The sequence below is a fragment of the Mycosarcoma maydis genome, chromosome 8 (assembly GCF_000328475.2).
Source record: "Mycosarcoma maydis chromosome 8, whole genome shotgun sequence".
Taxonomy (NCBI): Eukaryota; Fungi; Basidiomycota; class Ustilaginomycetes; order Ustilaginales; genus Mycosarcoma; species Mycosarcoma maydis.
In genome coordinates, this window is record NC_026485.1 from 311,476 (window position 1) to 329,238 (window position 17,763).

Consider the following 17,763-nt stretch of genomic DNA (forward strand, 5'->3'; position numbering starts at 1 on the left):
GCTGCTTGGAGAAAGCGCAACTCTGCGACTGAGCGAGCGAGAAAAAAGAGGACCCTTTGCCGTTGACGACTAACGAGTTTGCTGCACCGCTCTAGCCTACTTGTACACCTACCAACACCCAACTACTCGTGACTCTCTCGGCTGTACTGGCTCGGATCCATTCTTGATTCGTTTCCCCTATTCACGCTTCCACACTCGACTCACTGCCCTCCTCATCCTACCTACTCTCCAAAATCCAAACCACCCATCCCACCACATCCTTCCCACTTCATCTCATCCCATCTTCAAACCTATCCGCATCCATCTCGTCGGCATCGTCTCCACCAATCTGCCTGCCTGTCTGTCTCTGCCAACAGCCACCTCTTCCGACTCAACCCTCTTCGATTCGCCTCCTCCCTGCTTGCAGTCAGGCGTCTGTCCGACCCCGACGTCGACATCGGCTACCCTATCCTACACCACGCTCTGTCTCTTGGCATCTTGGCCCCAATCCTCCTACAACCCATCCCTCCGCACGCGGCTGGCTCCGTCTGCAATTGCGCTCATCTATCTCAGTGACCTGGTGACCTGGTGACCTGGTGACCTGGTGACCAACCCCCTCTCCCCATCCTGCATGCATTCATACATCTAGTGACAGCGTACCGTCGTTTCGATACGATCTACCTCCATCCTTCGACCATGGCGTTGGGTGCATCTCGCCAATCGGCGCACGATCAAGCCCACGCCGGCTTTGGTCCAGCCGCTCATCACTATGATCCAAATCACATGCAACCGTATCAGTCTGGACCGTCAGATCAATCCTACCTCACTGACCCAACCCATCCAGACTACGATCCCATGGTAGATCCCAACCTTCAACTCAAGACCGTCAGAACCGCTGCTGCTTCCATCGCCGAATCGCATCGTTCAGAGCAACGCAGAGATGATCGACGCAAAGCAAAGCGTGCCAACAGCCTTTCCCATAGGCTCTTTCGTGGCAAAACCTTGCGCAAGCAACAACAAAAGGGCTCCACCCTGGCGCACCTCGTCTCACAAGAGGCCAAGAAGCGTCGTTCCGATGATCCTTCCGCCTACCAACACGACTCAAACACCTGCTTTGCCTCAGCTCAGCATGCTGTCGACCCCGATTCCAACGAGAAGCACCAAGAACCAGACGCTCTTCCATCTCCACCCGTCGGTTCCACCATGCGAAAGACCAAGCCAAAGAAACGTAGAAACATCTACGTCAATGTTCCACCGCCTCGCTCGGAATTACGAAACAATGGCGATCCAGCCATCGTCTATCCGCGCAACAAGGTCCGCACCTCCAAGTACACTCCCATCACCTTCCTTCCCCGTTTCCTCTTTGAGCAATTCCGTCGCGTCGCCAACATCTACTTCCTCGGCCTAGTCGTCCTCCAGGTATTTCCTACCTTTGGTGCAACCATTCCACAGATTGCCATGTTGCCACTCGTCGCCATTCTCACCATCACCGCCATCAAAGACTCAATAGAGGATCATCGAAGACATGTCCTCGACAACCAAGTCAACAACTCGGCCGTCACCCGTCTCGGCAGCTGGCGCAACCTCAACCAGCCCAACGACCAGCGCTCCTGGTATCAGAAACTCTTTGGACTTGCCGGACGCGGCGGAGCCAAGGTCTCCAAGGGCGTTCGCAAGCTCCGCGAGAAGGAGGACGCTATCGGTCTGCGCCAAGTCAGCGCTACCTCACGCCGTCCTGGCGCTACTGCCGACGCTGGCTTCTCTGCCAACGACCATTTCGGCGCTCGTCCCAGCGCTCGCAGTCTACGCAGTGACAGTCTTGCTAGCTCCCATGCGCTCGGCACCATTTTCAGCGAAAGCGAGCGTGAAAATGGCAGCTTCTACGGAGCGAGCTACAACCATTCCAATGCCGCGCTCAACCGTGATGCCAACGCCAGCTCAGTCTCGGTGCTCCAACCACTTCAATCCAACGACCAGCAGCAACAAGCTCTCAGCGCTACCACCCTCCACACGCACTCGAGCAACGTCGATGGTGTCGTTGATTACCGACGACATACACCCGGAACTGCCCGATGGGAACGCACGCTCTGGAAAAAGCTCGAAGTCGGCGACATTGTCCTCCTCCGCGAAGATGAGCAGGTTCCAGCCGACATTGTAGTCCTCAACACCTCCGACCCGGACGGCAACGCATACGTCGAGACTAAAAACCTTGACGGCGAAACCAACCTCAAGGTGCGCAAGTCGCTCAAAGCCACGATGGGCATTCAATCGGAAGAGGACGCCGAGCACGCCCGCTTCGTCATCGATAGCGAGCCGCCGCACGCCAACTTGTACAGCTACAATGGTCTACTCAAGTATACCATCACTCAACCCAGCAAAGAGGCCGACTTTGCCGACGCGCTCGCACACTTGCCACACAACAGTAGTGCCTATGCTGCCGCAGAAGCACGCTCCCGCCGAGTCGAGCCCATCACCATCAACGAGCTCCTCCTCCGAGGCTGCGCTCTCCGAAACACCGAGTGGATCATTGGCGTTGTCGTCTTCACGGGAGAGGACACAAAGATCATGCTCAACTCGGGCGAAACTCCCTCGAAGCGCTCCAAGATCGAAAAGGAGACCAACTTTAACGTCATTGTCAACTTTCTTCTCCTCATGGTCCTGTGTACCATCTGCGCCCTCATCGGCGGCTTCCGTCTGACAAACACCAACACCAGTCGCGCATACTACGAGGTAGGCGCCGAACTCAGCACCAGCAATATCGTCAATGCGCTTGTCATCTTTGGTTCATGCCTCGTCGTCTTCCAGAACATCGTGCCCATCTCGCTCTACATTTCCATCGAAATCGTCAAAACCATCCAGGCCTTCTTCATCTTCCAGGACATCGAGATGTACTATGCTCCGCTCGACTATCCATGCATGCCCAAAACCTGGAACATCTCGGACGACCTTGGTCAGATCGAATACATCTTCTCCGACAAGACAGGCACGCTCACCCAGAACGTCATGGAGTTTAAAAAGTGCTCCATCAACGGTGTCTCGTACGGCCAAGGTGTCACCGAGGCCATGATTGGCGCCATGAAGCGCGAAGGCAAGGACACCTCTGGCTTCAGCGCAGACAAACAGGACGCCGAGCTCGCCAAGTCCAAGAAGCGCATGGTTGACATCATGAATCGCGCCTTTAAAAACAGATATCTGCGACCCAATAAAATGACACTCATCTCGCCACCCATGGCTGAGACGCTTGCCGCAGCTCCCTCGCATCCACAGCGAAAGAACATTGTCACCTTCTTCCGTGCGCTTGCCCTCTGCCATACTGCGCTTGCGGATCGACCGGACGGCAACGATCCCTACACGATCGAGTACAAGGCTGAATCTCCAGACGAAGCTGCTCTTGTTGCAGCCGCTCGTGATGCCGGTGCTGTCTTTATCGCCAAGAACAACAACACGGTCGACATTGAAGTAATGGGTCAGCCAGAGCAGTATATCCCGCTCAAGGTGCTCGAATTCAACAGTACACGAAAACGCATGTCAGTCATCGTACGCGAAGTCGACGGGCGCATCCTGATGATCACCAAGGGTGCCGACTCGGTCATCTACCAGCGACTGCGTGCTGATCATCCGCAAGAGCTCAAGCAGGTCACTCAGCAGGATTTGGAGGCGTTTGCCAACGCTGGTCTGCGTACGCTCTGCATTGCCTACCGTTATCTGGACGAAGCAGAGTACATCGAATGGGCACGTCTCCACGATGAGGCCAGTGCCAGCCTCACTGATCGTGAAGACGCCATCGATGAAGCAAACGACAAGATCGAGGTCGACCTTACTCTGCTCGGCGCCACTGCACTTGAGGACAAGCTGCAAGAGGGCGTTCCCGAAGCCATCGAGACACTCCATCGAGCTGGCATCAAGCTGTGGATCCTGACAGGTGACAAGCTGCAGACCGCCATCGAGATCGGGTTCAGTTGCAATCTGCTGACCTCCGACATGGAGATCATGATCATCTCAGCCGATCATGAGACGGGAACGCGAGCTCAGCTCGAGGCTGCGTGCAACAAGATCGCCGCAGCAGGTAGACCCGTAGTGGTTGAGCAGCCGCCAAGTCGCAAAGGTGCAAAGGTGCGCAAGAATCGCCTCACCGTTGAGCGAACCGAGCAGGCTCCCAAAGACGGTTTTGCCGTTGTCATTGACGGTGAGACGCTCCGCTATGCGCTCGATTCGAACTTGCGCCCGCTCTTTCTTGCTCTCACTACGCAGTGCGAGGCTGTGGTCTGCTGTCGAGTCTCTCCTGCGCAAAAGGCTCTCACGGTCAAGCTGGTCAAGGATGGCAAGGACGCCATGACGCTTGCCATCGGCGACGGTGCCAACGACGTTGCTATGATCCAGGAGGCGCACTGCGGGGTCGGAATTGCTGGTCTGGAAGGCGCACAAGCATCCATGAGCGCCGATTACGCCATCGGTCAGTTTCGTTTCCTCACTCGATTGCTGTTGGTCCACGGCCAGTTGTGCTATCACCGCATCTCGGATCTGCACAAGGTGTTTTTCTACAAAAACATCATCTGGACCTCGATCTTGTTCTTCTACCAAATTCATTCCGACTTTACGGGCTCGTACATATTCGACTACACCTACATCCTGCTGTACAACCTTGTCTTCAGCTCGCTCTGCGTCATCGTGATTGGTGCGCTCGACCAGGTGGTCAACATCAAAGCCTTGCTGGCATTCCCGCAAACATACAAGCGCGGTATACAGGGTGCCGAGTACACCAAGTTCCTTTTCTACATGAGCATGCTCGATGCTGCGTTTCAAGGTGCCGTCTGCTACTTTATTCCTTGGTGGTTCTATACCTACGGTCCCATGATCGGACACACGGGTCAAGAGATGGGCAGTCTCAACATGTTTGGTACCACCATTGCTGCAGGTGCGGTGACCACGGCCAACCTGTACGCTGGTATCATTTCAAAGCACTGGACAGGTATCTTTTGGGTCGTCGAAATCATTTCGCTCCTCAGTGTCTATGCGTGGACCATGATTTACTCGGCTTTCCCCGTCTTCAGCTTTCAAAACGTTGGCTTTTGGCTCGTTCAGACGGTCAACTTCTGGGCCATTGTCCTGATCATCACTCTAGTCTCGTTGTTGCCACGCTTCTTTGCGCGAGCCTGGCGAGCCTCTTTCCATCCGAACGAGCACGACATTCTGCGTGAGGCATGGACGCATGGTGATCTCAAGGATCAGCTAGGCATCGCTCACCAGAGCAAGAAGAAAGCACGTCGAGCTGCTGCCGCTGCTGCATCCAAGCATGCGTATTATGACGACACTGTTGCGAAAACGGATGACGCATTCGACCGCAAAGATCGCGATGTGGAAGGGCAGAACAATCACCTGCTTGTTGACCCCAAAAGGTTGACAGATCGCCAGCGATATCAACAGCGCTTCAATCTGTCTGCGGTGGGTGAGGAGGATGACAGGTCGGACACGTCAGCCGACCCACTTCAGATGGGTGAACATGAAAATCACTACTCTCGACAATATGTGGGCGGCTACAGTCAAAATAACCACACCCGCACACCGCAGTTGCAGCCGCCACCAGCCTTTAGCGCCGCTGCAAGCTATGATCGTAACGACGGTGCTGTTTCGGGCCTGTCCTTTTACGACCCGGACGCATTACCCCGGAGCAAAACTGCGGCAAGTCCCGAAGCAATGCGCGCCTACCAATATCATGACCAAAACGATTCTGAGAAGACAGCTCAACCGGGTCTGCCAACGATCCAGGTACAGAACGCTTCTTGGTTGGCCCAGGACAACGCCGTTGGGCAGGGAAGGCCACATCCGATGATGACACAGCAACCTTCAAAGGACAGCTTCACGAGGGCGTTTGATGACGAATTCGGCGCGGAGTACGATTACGGCGTCAACCCATACCCAGCTGCGACTGGCAACGGGTATGCACCAGCAGGGACCAGATCCGTCTCAAACTCAAGCTACGGCTCTGGTGCTACACACACCGATGCGCGATTCTATCCGTCAGCTGCAACACAGGCACCACAGGAGCAGTCGAAGTCGAAGTCGAATCCTACAACGCCCACCAAATTGGCTGGTTCTCGATATCATGATCGATTCAAGATGCCTTCTCCACCTACTGCGCCTCACTACGATTCACCTGGCATGACGACAAACTCTTCCCAGCAAAGTCTCACTGTCGAAGCGGCGCACCCAACGGGAAGTTCCGCAGCGAGGCAAACCGGTGGCCATGACGGCGCCGGAGGTCATTCACACGAGCTTTCTGGCGCGTCGGGTGTCTCATGGCATACAGCTGAAGGTTCGCATCAAGCTCATCACGATCGCGCTCCCTCCGACGCTTCCAAGTTTCTGGCGTTGTGATCAACTTTTTTTTTTTAGAAATACAGTACTTTTGTTTGCTCGGCTCACTCATTCACGACTAACGGACCCTTCTCTTTGTTTTGTGACACACTTTTTTCATGACTTTGGACGTTCACGGTTCTAGCCTATTCCTGTGTGCTGGCGGCTGTGCAACCTTGGATGAAATGCGGGTCAAAAAGGCTAGCGTACCGAAGGAATGTGCGGTTGGTGTGGTCGATGGGAGCCGGTGCGTTCGGTTGCAAGTGTGAGTTGAACGTTTACACCGGTCGCGAGTGAGGATCACACGAGTTGTTGAAGCACTAGATGAGATCCACGAATGTGGCTGGCTTGGCGTGCCGAGCGACTGACAGTTGAAGAGTGTTGAAGTGAATCGTGAATGGAATACGCAGCGTGTGGTTGATGTTCGGGTTCGTGATGTGTGATGTGGTTGCATGCGTTGTGACTCGGTTCGGTCTGTGCAGATACAGTGACGAATCGTGAGCTGTGTAGGCCACACTCGTTGTTCTGTCCGTCATGTTAGCGTTGCTGGCAAGATGTGAAAGTTGCTCTTTCTCTCGATACGCGCCGGGCTGATTCAAACAGAGTGGATCTCGAAACTTGATCTTCGCAAGTTACCAACATGGATCGATGCAATGCCGACATGAGCACAAGTCACGAGTCGGGAAATGACTTGATCACGTTCCATCAAGCGGATCAAGTGAATCAAGTGGATGAATCGACGATCGACGATGCAAGATGGTTGCGGCGTGACCAGTGCAACATGGACGTTTGCGAACACAGTAACAGCCGCTCCTGTAGACGTCGGCATTCATCAACCCCTTTTTCTGGTCACCATCACCTTTCGTCGACCTGTCTGTTGCCTTCCCACGCTACCTTGGCGTTGCTACTCATCCGCAGCGAGCCAGGCAACTTGATCAAGCACCCCAGCTGACCTCTCTTACCAGCCCTTCCTGCTTGCAATCGTTCGTTTGCTCCATCTTTCTGTAGCCGCACCGCCATGATGCCCATAGTTGGCTACCTTCATCCTGCGCTTCGTTCATCTTCGGGGCAAAACAACAATTGTCCGTTGCATGAATCCCACCATCAAGCTTGTTCATTTTGTTTGTCGCTCATCATCTTGGCGATGGTCGGCATGCTGACAACACCCGACTCGAGCCTTCGGTAGGCTCGGCTTGGTTTCTGGTCGGTTCATTTTTGGTTCTTGATCCAGCAGGAATTCGAGTGTAAGATGCGAACCGCGCCTGTAGCGAGGGTGGACAGACGAGTTTGGCGGCATGCGTTAGGAGCAGAAGGCGACGTTGAGGAACAATACTGATGGGCGACGGTATGAAGGTGGGCGGGCGAAAGGTGTTTGAGCTAGGCGTCGTGCAAGCAAGCAAGAAAGGGGGTGGTCCGAGGTCTTGCGACGTGATTTTGAGGTTGTTTGATGCGTGTTGCGGGGTGTGTGGTATCGCAGCTAGTTGTCACTCGTGTGAGAGCTGTCAAGGATACAGTCATGCCGGGTAGCGGACTGCGCGTTGTTTGTCTGCCTGAAGCGTGTTTTAGGTAGCGGTGGAAGCGCATATATACGAGCGGGTGCTGAGCTTGTGTTGGCCCTCGTTCAGCATCATCTCTCAAGTACTGATCCACCAGATTAGACGCACACCACCACGAAACGCAAGCACGAACCCAACGCGATAACGAACTAGAAACGCAAAATGATGAAGCTGTCAATCAAGGAACTCGTGCTTGCCCCGCTGCTCACGCTGCTGTTTTGCATGCTCGCCAACGTGTCTTCGGCGCCGCTTCCACCTCGACGTCAGATCAACTATCCAGCTCCGCTCTACCGAAATGCGCCGCGACCCGTGGAGTTCTCCAGCAGCCCTACTCAATACGAACGGCTCTACCGTTCGATCGTGGAGCCTCTTGAACTTTACCTTGACTCGCCACACGAATACGCTAACGTTTACGGCGTTCATGGCAACACGCCTATCAACCACTATGACATTGAAAACTATGTGCATGCGGTGAACAATCATCCGGCGTACATCTCGCCTCGCTCGCACCGTCAACTGGATGGAGCTGTCAACCAGATGGTTGAGCTGTTGGCACGTCATGATGCTCCTACGCCGATCGAGCAGCGCCGATTCCTGGCAAAGTTCGAGGACGTCGCTCGCCAGGCAACCACCGACATTCAGACCGCACTCCACCCGGAAAATGCGGCTGCACAACATGCAGTTGCGGTCGAACAACTGCTGAACAAGTACAAAACCATGTCCGACTGGCTCAAGACCAACAACAATATCGACAAGTTGACCAACCAGATTGGATGAATCCATGCAAGATCGCTTCCTTCGCGCCGTCGACGTCACCGATGCGGCCGAACGCTTGCTAGGCGTTATCAAGCGTCAGTACGCTGCGCGTTTCCCGCCCATCTAGCCAAAGTTGAGCACGCAAGCAGACGCCCATTTGCTGCAAGATCCTCGATGGCACCAATCGCGAATCGACCACATCGCGATTCCTAGCAAAGTTCTCGATTGTGCTTCTCGACACCACCACCCACCGATCCCACCATCTTGATGAATCTTATCACCCTTTTTCCATCCCAAACTAGCGTCGATGCTAGTATCTTTCTCGTACTTGAAGAGTCGCCAAAGTCGCAGCCCATCGATATCCGAGACACGGTCTGTCTCGTTTCGTGCTTGCGTCTTCACGGCGCACAGTATGCTTTCTATTCGAAGTCTGATTTGGTTCGAAAGCCGCCTACGGTACTGAGTGCCAGATGATGAGAAATGTCTGCAACTCGTTGCATTTGCTTTATGGTTGTGCTCGACTGAAAGCGAGTGATGCGTGGTTGAGTGTGTCGTAGTTTTGGCGATCCCGAGATTGTTTACAGGTGCCACTCTAGCGGGCGCAACCAGGTGGTTGTCTTGCAACTCACGACTGCTGCTGGCGTCACTGCGCAGTACAGCAGAGAGCACGTAGAGAGCTCGCAATGTGTCGCGACGCAGCACGATGCACGGATGCACGGATGCACGGATGCACGGATGTACGGATGCATTTCCTGGTCAGCTGGCGTGCACTCCATCACGTTTTGTAAGCCAAAAACCCGCATCATCCAATCAGCGCTCCGCTTCAAGACAGTAAGCCTAAGACACATAGACGCTGCCAAGCGTAGCCCTATCGCTGCGCCTTGCCATGCCGCTCCTCTCAGATGCCAACCGTCCGCCGCACAACCCCATGTGCCAAGCAAACAACACATCTCACCAATCAAACCACTTGCATGCACTCCCAACCGACCATGTGCTGACTAAGTCGATGATCGCTCAAGCAAGAGTGCGCCTCGGTGCATTTGGCTGCTTGCCTGGCGAGGTCCGGAAAGCATCTCTGTATTTCGTCTGGTTGCGTGATAGGCGGTAGGACTTGAGAGGATCGCGAGAAGCTCAAGCTTGAGTTGGTCTGTGTGCACGTCGGACGCGACTGCGACATCGACCACGGACGCGAGTTGAGCTGCTTTGCTCTGTTCGGTCTCATTTCGGAGCTGAGAAGCGATGCAACCAGATAAAGCTCTCGAGGAAACAAAGAATCGATCCTTCGACAGTGCACGCAAGACGAGGTTGCAGAGGTGCGTGTGTGTGTGAAAGAGAACGCGGGCCAAAAGACGTCCAAGCTAAGGCTTGGCGACGAACGATGGCAATTTCATCTCGGTCTGAGCCAACAACAGGTACATCAAGACACAAAGCGAAACTACGAGACAAGCGTCACATGGGCGCATGTCGTAGCTCGACGAGTAGTTGGTAGTCGCTGCAGAATGTGGACACTGCGTTGAGCTTGTCGTTGCTGCGACGTGTTGCGAATAAATGAGCTGCTGTTCAGCGTCGCTTGCTCGCCGATCAGCCAGGACGTCGTGCGTATCTGAAGACAAGTGGAGCCAGAAAGAATCCGATACACAAGAATGGACACCTCGATCAAGCCTCGTACCTCGCGCACACTGTTCGCAGTATGCGCCCTGCTACTGATTCTCGTCTGCCTACATGACAATGTCGGCTCCATGCCTCTGCCGGCACGCGGTCCCGTGCGCGCTTCCGATTCGAACCGGCGCACACCTTACAAAAACATCTATCGCTCCTTGGTGGATCCGTTCGAGCTGTATAGCAACCGCCCATCCGTTCGCGCACCCGTCTTGGCGCCTCGTACCACCGACAATCCATCCTCTGCTGTAACCCGCAACTACGTGCACATGCTTCGTACGAACCCGGCGTACATTTCGCCCTCGGCAGGCGACGCCGTAGACAGCGTTCTAGCGCGTATGCGCGCGCTCCTCGACCGCAGCCATCCGGCACCCACCTTAGCCGAACAACGAAGCTTACTAGCCCTGTTCGACGATGTGGCTCGACAAGCAACGTGGGATCTGCAAAACCCGCTCCACCCGAACAACATTGGCGCTCAGCATGCGGTTCCAATCGCACGCCTGAAATCCAAGTACAAAGAGGTGATCGAGCTGCTCGACGCCGAGGGCAGATTGAGCAAGTTGACCAATCACTTGAACGATGCGGATAGCGATCGGTTCTTGAACGCGTTCGACCTGTTAAACACCGAGCACACACTCTTGGAGATTGTGGGCGCGAACCATGCTGCAAGATTCCCAGGCCTATAGATGCAAGCGATCGAAACGAGAGAGCGCAAGTGGGTTTGCTCGTTGGTGGGCGCTGGGTATACTGTGGTTTGGCCATGTTAGATGTGGGTACGGTAGCGTGTTGGTGCTTGCAAAGCTTGTGAACAGCAGCAAATGGTCGATCCTTTCTTAAGAGGGCGTTTGTGTATGTTGGCTGTGCTGTGCATCATTTTGAATCGACGCATTTGCATCATCTTGCTCGTTGGCAGCGTGCCGCTTCATCCACTCCTCATCGTCCCACACGGCTCTCGCCTGCGTTGCTCCGCCCGCCACTCCTTGCTTGACCTTGGCGGCGTCCGCCAGATTCACCTCGACCGTCCTACCCCGGATCGCATTCAGATGCATGTTATCAATCGCATCCAGTGCATCGTCTGTGCTGGAAAATGTGACAAAGCCGAATCCTTTATTGCGTCTCCCCGTAGGCGTCGAGGTGAAAGGCACAGAGACCGAGACAATGTCGCCAAAGGGGGCAAAGTAGCTGGATAGAGAGGTCTCGTCAAGCTGTGCAGGTATGTTGCCGACGTAGACTGTGGCTGAAGATGTTGACATGGTCGATGATCAATGCAAGCGTAAAGAGGGACGAGTTCGGACGCTTGTTGACTGATGGTCAAGAGGCAAGGCGAACAAGTGGCACGTCGCGTATCGGAGCAGCGATGTGCAGCGAGTCGTGAGGTGAGTGTCGCTTTCAGAGCCTCAAAAAAAAAAAAATAGCGCCAACAAGACCAAAAATCACATCAAGAATAATGGCACCCAAATTACCATGTTCGTGATTCACGATTGCAAAACACCAACATGCAACAGCATTCGGGATTCACAGGCGTGAGGATTGTGAATGATGCCTGCTGGTGCAAGCAGACTATCAGGAAGCAAAGAAACGAGGAAAATGCTCCAGATACCGATCGATACAAAAGGGAGATGCGCTACAAAGTGATTCGTCGTCACAAAGCGCAGATGCAGCTCTTGTTTTTCAACCCCACAGCGCAGAATGCTCTCGTGCAGCTTTGTTGTACCTACCACCGGCCGTCTTGAAGTGCTTGACCTTGTGATCCAACTTGGCCTTGGTATCTGGGTCTAGCTGCACGTTGGCTGACTCTGCGTTCTCCTGCGCTCTACTAGCCTTACTTGTTCCCGGCAGGGGGACGATCACATGGCTGCTGGCAATCAACCAGGCCAGACCCAACTGCGTTGGTGTCACTTGCGGCTTGTGCTGCTTGGCGAGTGTTTTGAACTCGTTGGCAAGTTCAAGGTTCTTTGCCAGATTTTCACCCTGCAAACGATCCATGTGACGACGAATGTCACTTTCTGGCAGATCATCGACGGACTGAATGTTACCGGTGAGAATGCCCTTTCCAGTGGGCGAGTAGGCCAGGATGGGGATCTTTTGAGATGAGCAGAAACTGACAATACCCTGGTCGAAGGCTCCCAACTCCCATGGGCTTACCTCTAACTCAACGCAGGCGATTGGTGCAACGCTGACAGCCTCCCTGATACTCTCTAGACCAAGTTCGGAGAGCGAGATATGCTTGAAGAGTCGCTTGCCTTGTTGCTGCTTGCCTTCAGAATCGATGTACGTCTCTGAAGAGAGGGAGAGCATGTTGTTCATGGTCTGTTTGATGCCCACTTTGGTGTCGCGACGAGCCATCTCGTAAAGATCGATTTCTTTGCCGCCGTGATCAGTACCAAGGTGCTCACGGATGGCACCAAGATCGTCATGGAGCGCGTCGAGAGACGCATCGGGGGTCAAGCCAGCCATACCTTTGGAACGGTAATTTGCAATGGGGATACCTCCTTTGACAGAGAGGATCGTCTTGGACTTGTACTCGGGGTAAGCCTCGTAGAAACGGCGCAGGAGCTCAAGGTTGGCATAAGGGTCGGTTTGAGGGCCGTAGAATGTGCCCGTATTCAGCAGGCTGCTGCCGGAGTCGACGGCGGTCTTGATGGTTTCGAAGGCTTGCTGATCGGACGTGCGATCCTTGGGGTCACACCAAGTCATGCCCATGCAGCCAAAGGCAACACGACCGATCTGGATGTGGCTCGCACTGCCGCCCAGAGCTATGGTCGGGATGGGCGACATGCTTTCGGAGCGTTACCCTGATCTTGATGTGAGACGAGGTGGTGATGCGAACGGAAGGGCAACACTACAACCGAGCCGCGGACCAAGAAGGGCTGTCTTGCTCATCACGAAGATCAAGACGCGGCGTTACAGCATGCGCGATTCACGATGCGCGGTTTGTCTAGTTGATCAGCACAACCGCTGGCGACGGAAGTGAAAGTGGAGGCGGAGGAAGAGCACAGATCACACGCAAGCACGCTGGACGCAAAAGGGTATCGGGTGTTAGAGCGTATCTTGCTGATTTTTTTGGCAATCCGACAAAACGCAAAACACAACACGCAAAGCCCGAGGCCGCACGCCAAACAAATCGTGAATCGTGAATCGAAAATGCACGTGATGGACAATCGAGAATATGAGCGGAGCGCGTCTGTGTATGCGTCGTGCATCAGCATTCAGCATCACGCTTCACGAATCACGAATCGTAACTCGCCTGCGTGAATCGCAAAACTCGGCATGTTATTGATTACTTGTTGACAGCACACACACACACACACACGTGACTCTCACCACTCACGACTCGTGACTGTGAGGTTTGCACTCTGACAGCGTTGCACAATGGTCCAGATACGCAATCTACGCTCAACCATGAATGATGCTCACACCACACTTGTAAGGCTAGCGGGAAACTTGGGCCGACAAGCTTGTCGTCTAATCTGATGAAAAGAGAACAAGTCCGCTCAAGAACCAAGTGGACTGAGAACGAAAGAAAGATCCGTCATCTGTTGGTCGTTGGTCTGTTCATGTTGTGTTGAAATCTACTCGTCTCTTTGCGTGGCTCTCTGTGTCAATTAACAATCACCAAACCGACGCAACTCTTCTCACAGCAAATGAACGAGTCGTGAGTCTGGCTGTGTGTCGTTTGAACCCTTCCACTCAGCTCTCCCTCGTGTAGACGTTTCCTCCTACAAGCCCGACGCAACTTGTGTGCACACACAGAGGTGACCGTTTCATGTTTGCCGCTTTTGCTCCGACGCAAGTGTACCTCAGTATTTACTACCAATCCTCAGTATCTCACAGCACAGCAACACACACTCCTCGACTCTCCCTGTGTCACACACAAACAGCACTTGTCTCTTTCTCCTTGCAATTCTCTTGCTCTCTCTTCATCACTCGTCGTTCTCCCCTCCTACCCTCACCCTCCCCGTCGACATCTTTACTTGTTGCGTCTACCTACCTGGCTGCTGGTGCGACAAGACTCTACCAAGCACCTCCTCGTCGACACCTTCGTCATCAGCACTCGTCAGCAACAACTACCACCACACCAACACAAACAACATCATCGACAAACATTGGCTCGACCCTTGAAGCCTCGCAATCACAAAGCTTTCAGGATTGTCTCTCTGCACTCGTTTCCGTCTAGCTAGTCTCACCTATCTGATACAACTGTCTTCAGCTCCATACCCTTTTTGTCATCCAGCGTTAGCTGTACCATTATCATGGCATCCACAATGGCCACAGGGCCTTCTTCACTAGCCCATCAGTTGCCCGCTCACCCTGGCTATGCTCGCACTTCCACTGCCCCCACCACTTCCACACTTCCATCACGTCCCCGACCCGCATCCACCATTGCTTCAAAACAGCCCACCACCAGCGCTGCACCCCCCGCCACAGCTGCTACTGCTACTGCTACCACTACCACATCTTCCAAGTCATCATCAAAGAAACCTACCCTGCCACCTCCTCCCAAAGTCATCATTGACTCCGAAGGTCGTGCTTTCAAGCGAGGCGATCTTCTTGGTCAGGTTAGTACTGCCTCGTTTCTTTGCAGACACATTCACGTCCCTCTTGACACTGACAGCTGTCTTCCTGCTTCTTGACGCCAAACAGGGCGGCTTCGCTCGCGTCTACATGGCTGTCGACCCAGAAGGTCGTCGCAAAGCCTTCAAAGTCATCGCCAAGTCCGCCATCGCCAAATCACGCAAGAACCGCCAAAAAATCCTTGCCGAGATCATGATCCACAAATCCGTCGACCACATCCACGTCGTCAAGTTCGAAGACTGCTTCGAAGACGATTCAAACGTCTACTTTCGTCTCGAGCTCTGCCGTAACGGCTCGCTCAACGACGTTGTCAAGAGACGCGGCCCCTACACCGAACCCGAAGCACGCTACCTCATGGTCCAGATTCTCGCTGGCACTCAAAACTTGCATCAGAACAGCATCATCCATCGCGATCTCAAGCTTGGCAATATCTTTTTGGATGAAAAGATGCACGTCAAAATTGGCGACTTTGGTCTCGCCGCTCTGCTCAAGCATCCCGAAGAGAGGAAAAAGACGGTCTGCGGTACACCGAATTACATTGCACCCGAGATCTTGTATGACCAGGGTCAAGGCCATAGCTTCGAGGTGGATATCTGGAGCGTTGGCGTCATCATGTATACGCTTCTCGTGGGAAGGCCTCCATTCCAGACGCCCAAAGTCGACGAGATCTACGAGCGAATCCGTCAAAATGCATACGAGATTCCACCTCAAGCTGGCTTAAGCACCGAGGCGGTCGATCTCATCACGAGAATCTTGACACATAACCCTGCTCAGCGACCTACGCTGGTGCAGATCATGAACCATGCCTGGTTCCAGTGTGGTCCTGTCCCTCTGACCATTCCGTCTACCGCGATCGAGGGTACACCTTTCTTGCCACCCATTACCGCCAGAGAGAGCGCGCGCAACTTGGAGATGCTCAAGAAGCAAGCTCGCTGGAACGATCGTGCAGACGATCTGCTCGACGACATCCTCGCCGCCAACACCGATGGCTCATCCCCCGAAACTTACTCGGATGCTCGCGACGAGCCAGTCGAAGTTGTCATCGATCCAAGGACTGAGCTTGAACAAGCGGAACAAGTCGAGGAGAGACGTGAACAACTGGATCGCGAATTCCATCACGCCATTCAACCCGAATCGCCCATCTCAGCGCTGCTCAAGGCAGGTCGCCAACCGCTCATCAAGGCACCTGCTCCACCGCCGCAGAGCTTCGCCAGGTCCACAGCCAATAGTCTGGCCAAACAGCTTTCCAGCTTGACGCTTTCCCGACACGTGGGTGATAAGGAGAATGCCAACCCGATGGCGCCTCCTCCGCCCGCTCCTGCTGCTAGGCCAGAGTTCGGCAGGATGTATTCGCGTAACACCAACGTTGCACCTGCTGCTGCTCAGCCGCAAGACGAGAGGGCGCTGCAACACAAGACGCGTCTCGTTGCAAGCACGGCAAGTGGAGCCGGTGGGGGCGCTCCAAGTGCGCTCAGCCGTCCAGTGTCCCTGGCGTCTTCGATCAACGAACAATATAACTCGCTAGCGCGCTCGTCCTCGCGTGCCACGCTGGCATCGGTCGGCAGCTCCACGGCGCTCGCTTCTGGCGCCAAGAAGACGAAAACGTCGATTGAAGTCATCATCTCGCACCTCGACTCGGCACTCATCTGTCTGGAATCCAACAGTCGCTACACGCCGCCTTCGAGCTCAGCCATGGATGCAGTTCGATTCGTTGAAACGTCATGCGAGCTCAACGGCACTTGTCTCACACCCGAGTCGCCTCGCACATTCCTGATTTCTTGGCTCGATCACTCGGAACGGTACGGTCTTGGCTATGCGCTCTCGGATGGCACGGTAGGCGTGTATTTCCGAGATGCGACCTCTATGGTGCTTTCAGCGAGCAAAAAGCATGTGGATTACATCTCGACGATTCGGGCCTCCAAAGTGGCTACGCCGGGAGCGGTGAAAACGGATCAATTGAAGCGGGAGAACTTTGTCATGGCTTGTGCTCCCGCCACTAGCAGCACAGCTTGTCCCGCCATAGCCGACGATGGGTCAGTTCCACGAGAGCTTCACTCGCGTGTCCGAGTGATGAAGTATTTCGAGAAAGAAATCATGGATCGACTGTACGGTGCCGACTCTCCGCTCACCTTCACTGACGCCGAACGAACGTCTGGCATGACGTTTGTCCATAAATGGTACAAGACAAAGGACGCAATTGTGTTCCGACTGAGCAACGGTACGGTTCAACTCAACTTCTACGACCATACCAAAGTGTTGCTCACGCACGGAGCAATGGTGATCAGCGTGATCGAGCCACTGGACAAGACGGGCGGGGTCCCCAGAATGACGAGTTGGACGTTGGCTGAGTTTGTGAGTATCGCAAGGAGCGATCGCAGTGCCAGGGAGGCGCAAGGCGCTGTCGAGGACGATCGAGGCGAGCCGACGACGCTCAGGAAGACCAGACCCGCCGAGAGGAGGAAGGTGAGGGGTTTGGTAACCAAACTGAGGTATGCCGTCGAGGTGCTTCATACCACAGTGCAGAGCAAGAGAACCGGTTTAGTACGCAGCGACTCTGCCACCACTACCAACGCCGTCAATTGATAGTCTGGTTATTCAACGTTCATCGTCCGTCATGCCGCGTCACAAGGCCGCGCATCCTCCATCCGCAATTCAAGTACATCACTCCCACCATAGTGCATCCAGCATCCATCAGCGCCCGATCCATCGTTTCATTTCGGTCCGTTCCGCTTTTCCATCGCATCATATCATTAGTCTGCACATTTTCACTAGCTTCACTAGTTCGCCAGCGTTCATGCCAACCATTCGACATTCATCGATATCTTGACATTCCAAGCTTTTTTGTCCGCTTTGCTTATCATGCTCATTGCTTGCTCATAGTGCC

General features: G+C 54.2%; 6 protein-coding genes across 6 annotated transcripts; 4 read left to right on the plus strand and 2 right to left on the minus strand.

The window, feature by feature from the left end:
- Positions 1 to 675: 675 nt before the first annotated feature.
- Positions 676 to 6,354, plus strand: UMAG_10648 (uncharacterized protein; the record flags this gene model as incomplete). Its single annotated transcript, XM_011391497.1, has 1 exon — positions 676 to 6,354. The coding sequence occupies one exon, from the start codon at positions 676 to 678 to the stop codon at positions 6,352 to 6,354; it is 5,679 nt and encodes a 1,892-aa protein (XP_011389799.1).
- A 1,700-nt stretch (positions 6,355 to 8,054) lies between these two features.
- On the plus strand, positions 8,055 to 8,666 carry UMAG_03231 (uncharacterized protein; the record flags this gene model as incomplete). The annotated part of the gene is made up of 1 exon (XM_011391355.1): positions 8,055 to 8,666. One exon carries the CDS (start codon positions 8,055 to 8,057, stop codon positions 8,664 to 8,666), a length of 612 nt encoding a protein of 203 aa, XP_011389657.1.
- A 1,622-nt stretch (positions 8,667 to 10,288) lies between these two features.
- On the plus strand, positions 10,289 to 10,990 carry UMAG_03232 (uncharacterized protein; the record flags this gene model as incomplete). The annotated part of the gene is made up of 1 exon (XM_011391356.1): positions 10,289 to 10,990. One exon carries the CDS (start codon positions 10,289 to 10,291, stop codon positions 10,988 to 10,990), a length of 702 nt encoding a protein of 233 aa, XP_011389658.1.
- A 147-nt stretch (positions 10,991 to 11,137) lies between these two features.
- UMAG_10982 (uncharacterized protein) lies at positions 11,138 to 11,557 on the minus strand (the record flags this gene model as incomplete). The annotated part of the gene is made up of 1 exon (XM_011391526.1): positions 11,138 to 11,557. The coding sequence occupies one exon, from the start codon at positions 11,555 to 11,557 to the stop codon at positions 11,138 to 11,140; it is 420 nt and encodes a 139-aa protein (XP_011389828.1).
- Positions 11,558 to 11,975: 418 nt separating this feature from the next.
- UMAG_03233 (uncharacterized protein) lies at positions 11,976 to 13,082 on the minus strand (the record flags this gene model as incomplete). Its single annotated transcript, XM_011391357.1, has 1 exon — positions 11,976 to 13,082. One exon carries the CDS (start codon positions 13,080 to 13,082, stop codon positions 11,976 to 11,978), a length of 1,107 nt encoding a protein of 368 aa, XP_011389659.1.
- A 1,475-nt stretch (positions 13,083 to 14,557) lies between these two features.
- Positions 14,558 to 17,462, plus strand: UMAG_03234 (polo kinase CDC5; the record flags this gene model as incomplete). The annotated part of the gene is made up of 2 exons (XM_011391358.1): positions 14,558 to 14,863; positions 14,949 to 17,462. 2 exons carry the CDS (start codon positions 14,558 to 14,560, stop codon positions 17,460 to 17,462), a joined length of 2,820 nt encoding a protein of 939 aa, XP_011389660.1.
- Positions 17,463 to 17,763: the final 301 nt, after the last annotated feature.